This window comes from Aplysia californica, unplaced genomic scaffold, assembly GCF_000002075.1.
Source record: "Aplysia californica isolate F4 #8 unplaced genomic scaffold, AplCal3.0 scaffold00997, whole genome shotgun sequence".
Taxonomy (NCBI): domain Eukaryota; kingdom Metazoa; phylum Mollusca; class Gastropoda; order Aplysiida; family Aplysiidae; genus Aplysia; species Aplysia californica.
The window spans coordinates 55,584-61,361 of NW_004798267.1; the positions used below are offsets into that span (position 1 = coordinate 55,584).

The 5,778-nt window shown below is 32.6% G+C and overlaps 1 protein-coding gene across 1 annotated transcript in view; it reads left to right on the forward strand.

Moving 5' to 3' along the window:
• The window catches only part of LOC101846615 (protein FRA10AC1 homolog), a 12,483-nt gene that overhangs the window by 1,416 nt on the left and 5,289 nt on the right, over positions 1 to 5,778 (forward strand). The window contains exons 2-9 of the mRNA XM_005111069.3: positions 1,280 to 1,341; positions 1,795 to 1,878; positions 2,798 to 2,843; positions 3,303 to 3,379; positions 3,915 to 3,995; positions 4,570 to 4,654; positions 4,928 to 4,973; positions 5,251 to 5,364. Coding sequence (XP_005111126.1) covers positions 1,280 to 1,341; positions 1,795 to 1,878; positions 2,798 to 2,843; positions 3,303 to 3,379; positions 3,915 to 3,995; positions 4,570 to 4,654; positions 4,928 to 4,973; positions 5,251 to 5,364 — 595 coding nt within the window. The remainder of the gene's footprint in view (positions 1 to 1,279; positions 1,342 to 1,794; positions 1,879 to 2,797; positions 2,844 to 3,302; positions 3,380 to 3,914; positions 3,996 to 4,569; positions 4,655 to 4,927; positions 4,974 to 5,250; positions 5,365 to 5,778) is intronic.

A 5,778-nucleotide genomic window follows, 5' to 3' on the forward strand; every position in this document is an offset into this window, starting at 1 on the left:
GACAAACAGCAAAAAATAGGCCTACTGAATTGTAGGCTAAATAAATTTTTAGTTTGCATTACATAAAGTATTTGTTGTATTTAGTATTTTGAGACGCAACCAAAAGGTGCTTTACTCCTAACTGACGGTGCATGTATTTTAAACCTGAATATTATAGAGCTAAATGTGTGTTCGACAGGTTTCTAATAGCAGGGCCTAAAATAAGTACGGCTAGACTGGCAGGCTAGCTGTATTTAATAATGATGGCTGAATTGTAAATTAAATTTTAGTTTGCAATTCCTAAAGTATTTGTATTTCAGACGAAACCAAAAGGTGCCTTTCTGACATGCATGTATTTTAAACTTGAATAATTACTTGATCTATGAAAAATGTGTACTCGACAGGTTTCGGTCAATAGGGCCAAACCTAAATCTAAGTACGGCTAGACTGGCAGGCTAGCTGTTCTTAAGTACGGCTAGCGACTTCGTTAGGTGTGTGAATACCACAGTGTCCACACATATTTCTAAAATATTTAGTGTCATTCAACAATTTTTAAGCTTGCAGTTTACCCTCTGAATCTGAAGTTTAAAGAAAAAGAATATATGTGTGTCCGGCTAAGAGGAAGTGTTTGTGATTTAGCTCTAGATATAATATTGAGGCTACAAATTTCCAAAACATTTTTGCCTTTCTAGTGTTCTCCACTGTCCTATAAAAACATATTCATCATAATAAAAGAAAACTCTGATTTGAATCCTTAAAGATAGGCCCCGCCTCTGAGGCTGTTTTTGAACGTTTCCAAATTTCAATTGCCTGCCATCTCAGGCAGGTTTCTTCAGAACTGTCCTTGTATTTCTCTTTTCAATGTACTAGAATCTCTGCATCTTTTTCCCCAAGAAGATTATGAATCTTTAAAGTGAATTAAAGACAGTGGTCTTGCCAATAACATCTTATGATCACAATTCTTGTGAGAGGACAGAGATGGATAATTATAAGTTAAATAAACACATAGTGAAGTCTACTACTTAAAAACTGAAATTTGCAGGTCTGCAGGATTTTTTTGTCAGTTTAGCTAGCTGGGTTTTCAGTTTAGATGGCTTGCTCACATAGAAGAAAAAAACTGTTGATTTTATTTTCTTTCTGATTTACTGCTGTTTTCAGAATAATCATATTTGGTTTAAAAGTGGACTCCAACTGTTAAAGATGTCTTTCTATCATGCAGATTTAAAATGACATTTTTCTTTTCTTTTTTTTTTTCTTCTTTGAAGAAATTTGTATTTTTCCTGATTTTTCCTGTTTTCAGGTTCCCAAAGATAGAGGCTATGATTCTGCTTTTGACTCTGATCTTGAAGTAAAAGAAAAGAGGTTTGCTGAAGAAATGTGTCTTTTTATTATTTCTTATGGATATTTGCTTGTCTATGATAGTTCTTTACCTTTCCCCTTAAGGTTTTTCTTTTTGCATTTCTTATAAATTGATTTATATTAAGTATCTATATAGCTGAAAGTTAAACTGATATAGATATATATATATATATATAAAGTAGTACCAGAGTTTGAAAAGTAGTCACTGCATGTATTGCTGAAATATGAAGTAAATTACCATTTATAAAAGTATCAATGGTATTTAAACAGCCTTTTTTTAGAATGAGAAACCATTCATTACTGATTATTTCTTTATTGTGTGTACTACATTCAGCAAACAGTAATCTTTTACTGAATGGTACTTACTAATAAAGCGGCATGTTGTTGTTTTCAAATCCCTTTAAAGCTGCATAACTTTTGTTTTCTTCTACTTTTGATATGATGTTTGTTTTCCAGAGATTCTTTTCGTGGACTGCTCAAAGAAAAGAAGAAGAAAGACAAAGTTGCTCATAAACGACAGCTTGAAGATGAACTGATAAAGTAAGTGTGGTTTTGCTCTCTTCTTTGAACATTTAGGTCACATATGAAAACTAGAAAGACTTTGAAAAATTTTGTTTTTGAAATCACTTGACTTCTTATTTATAAAGATTTAAAATTGCTCTTCTTATTGATGACCTGTGGGTTTTTTAGTGTTGGTCAACATAAGCATACGACTGTGAAAACCCTTTTGTACTAATGTACTACTCATATGTAAAGAAATTCAAAGATCTTTTTGCAAACAAATATATAAGGAAAGTACATTCAAACGTGCTTTAACAGCTGCCTGTCCAAGACAATCACCTGTACAAACGGTCACTTTCCACTTTCCCCCTTGCATTAAAAAATAATTATTACGACACTGTCCAAGACATCCACATGTCTGAGACAACCGCTTTTCTTCTCGACAATGAGTGGCCTTCTTGGACAATTTTGGTTGATATATATGGTAAGAAAATCTTAAACAATAAATTTTGAAGTTTTGTGAATTCCACAGTAAAATAATGTCACACATATACATAGGTTACATTGGATATTGTGAATGAATGGTTTTATGTTAAAAGAGATGAATCTTGAGAGTCACATTAAAAGCTTTGAAAGCTAATTTTTGTTTCTTTTAAGTCAGTTTTATATATTTTAAAAGAACAGTATTGTAAAGCTTTCTAGATGTGCAATGTCTATGCTTTTGAAAACCTATTTTTCACATTTGATCAGTTTGAAGCATTTAACTTTTTGCAATTGTTTTAAGTTGCTTGCATATTTCATGTTTTGACTTTGATAATATTTTGGGTAAATAAGTTGTAATGTTCCCCATTCTTTTTGTGTAGCAGCCTGTTATATTATAATCAATATTTAACAAAGTATGTTGAATATACTCACTCATGTCATACAAAATTTAAATTGTTATGATTTGTCTTTTCAGAGAAGAGGGGAAAATTTACAGAACGAAGGCAGTAGCATTGGATGCAGTATCCTTCAATTTTCTTGTTTATTGAATTGTTATGATACACTGTGGTACAATCTAATGAGTATTTGAAAAACTGTCTGTGAATGAAAGTAACAAAAGAAAAATATTTGTTTTATTCTTAATGCCTGATATTTTATGTGACTTTCTTGGATATTCAGCAAGTGACCTTTGAAATAAAAAATGTGGGACATTTGAAATGACTAGGTTTTAAAAAGAAATATAATCTAGTTTGATTTTAGTTGGCTCAAGAAATTTGTTCACTTTTGTTACTTAAAAGAACATTGTGTTTATTGGCATTTTAAAAAAAAATGGACAGAACTGCATTGTGTTCAGGAAAAATGTTTGACCAATAGTGATTTCTGTTAGCTGGCTTTCTTATTGAATGTAATAAGGTGTCCTGGATTTTCATTGTTAAATAGTTTGTATTGCGCACCATGATTATGTTCCTTATTGATAATAGTTTTCCCGACACAAAGAATACATCAATAACTACTTACTTTATTATGGAGGATCTAAGAAAGAATTTGAAAGAGACAGGTAAGTAAAGTTTCTCTTTTGTCTTTTTGGTGCATGTTATTTTGCAACATAAACATATGCACCATTTAGAAATTATATCTCAAATATATCAGTACTGTGATCAACAACAAAATTATTATTTCTTTTGTGAAGCTATGACTATTTAAATCCAAACATCACTTATTTTGTCTTTTTTGTGTTACAATTTTTGTTGGTTAAAAAAATGCATAATTTGGAGAAGATTAGCATTTTGATTCTGGTGTATCTCAATGATTTCCAGGGTGAGATTGAATTGGAATTTTCAACACATTGGTATATTGGACACAAATAGAAACAAAATGATGACTTCATTCTCATTACTCAAGAAAAACACACTGACTGTGGCTGTAAATTGCATACTATTAGTTACAGTGTTTTCTTCTGAGAGAAGTCAGTTCCAAGGCAATGTGCATAGTAATTTAGTAATTGATTATACTCCCCCCCCCTCCCCTCCCATAGTTTTGGCTATGAGAGAATGCGTTTGCTTGTAACTTTTGTCAATTTATTTGTGCTGTAGATCCAAGGACAAGACAGATCTTGATGTGATCCGGGAGCACCATCAGTTTCTCTGGGATGAAGATCCAGATGAGAAATCTTGGTAAGCAATCTCAAGACTAAGAGTCAAAAAGCTCCCTTTCCAGAACTGATATACAGCTTGTGGTACTTCCCGTCTTAGGACTGATAAAGTTTTAATGAATTTGTTAGTTTGTTAGGTTTTTTGTTGTTGTTCAAATAGTATCTAGAAGCCACATATTTTCACATTCTGCGCATAATTATTATTCATCAGGTATTGCAGATGTTCCTTTGTCGAGGTGAGCACTTTATACATCGATGCCAAAAAAGTTTCGGCTCATGTAATTTGTTTGAGACCTTCATACTTTTCTGTAATGTTATGCTAGTGGGTGTATAGTAATAGTAGTGGAGGTTTTGTTGTAGACAGTCTGGGAGTCCTTAGGTTCATGCTGTTGGGAGCTGTACCATGTTGATTGCCTTGAGATGAACGTTACATCCCTTTTTTGTAAGACAACTTGATGAGAAATGGGATCAGAAGATAAATATGTAAAAAGAATGAGTAAATAAAACTTGACGATAAAGGAACGCTGTGCTCTGAACGTATGTTGAATGAAATGTATGCTTGTTGCTTGTCCTATTACTCTCTTGCTTTTTCTCAGGGAAAAAACTTTGGCAAAAAAATACTATGACAAGCTCTTCAAGGAATACTGTATCGCAGATTTGAGTCGTTACAAAGAAAACAAGGTGAGACACCAAAGATAACTTACTAGCACAATTTTATCTTTTAAAGCAAGTTCATAATGTAAGAAATCCGTTTAAATGATCAAAGGTATCTTTTGTGTTGAAAGCTTCCTATGTAGGCCGTACACATTTCATTCTATACGATTTTTCTTATTTCTCTGCTTCATGATCTTAAAGATCCTAGTAATTATGCTATTATTTTTTGTTGTTGATAATGTGAAGTTTTGAAAGTTGAAATGTGTTTTGATAATATATTCCAATTTATATTCCTATCAGGTTGGAATGAGATGGAGGATTGAGAAGGAAGTCATTGATGGCAAAGGTATGTTGGATGTGCAATGACTCTTTATCTCATCTTTTATTGATCGAAGAAAAGCTATTGTAACCCTTGTTTATTGACTTGAGAAAATATTTAATTATTAAAATAGAATGTCTCACTGTAAAGGTTTCCCATAATTGGTTTACTCAGAGTTTTTTTTTTTGCAGTGCTCGTACCGTCAAAATATTTTACAGTTTCCAGTATATTCCTTGGCAAGTCAAAGTCATAGATCTGTTGATTAATAATACTGATTTTTTCCTTTGTCTTATCTCTTGCACAGGGCAGTTTGTCTGTGGTAATAAAAAATGCTCGGAATCAGAGGGACTACGCAGCTGGGAGGTGAACTTCGGCTATTTGGAGCATGGAGAGAAGAAGAATGCACTAGTCAAATTACGTATGTGAAACAAACGGCACAACAGATTGTCTTAGGTCAAAGCTTGTTTATATATATTTACTTTCTGTGAATAACATTTTTTGATTGTAAGCATGGCTGCAAACTTTATATTCTATAATTAAACAGGCAAGTATTTCAAAGTCTGGGGATTGAGCTGTCTTGTTGCAGGGATTTGTGTTAAACTATTCTGCCATAAGCTGACAAAATGCCGTTTTTTATTCTCAGCAGTTTCGAGAAAAAGAATTTTTAATTTCAGCGTAACCATCTGAAAATAGTGTTCTTCCGAAATTTGAATACTAATTTATTAAGAAATTTTTCGCAGTTTCACTTTGTTTTTTTTCACACAAGTAGGGTAACTGATCAGGCTTTCGATTAACTCACTTCAGACGGGTCACACAACAGTTGCGTGACCCC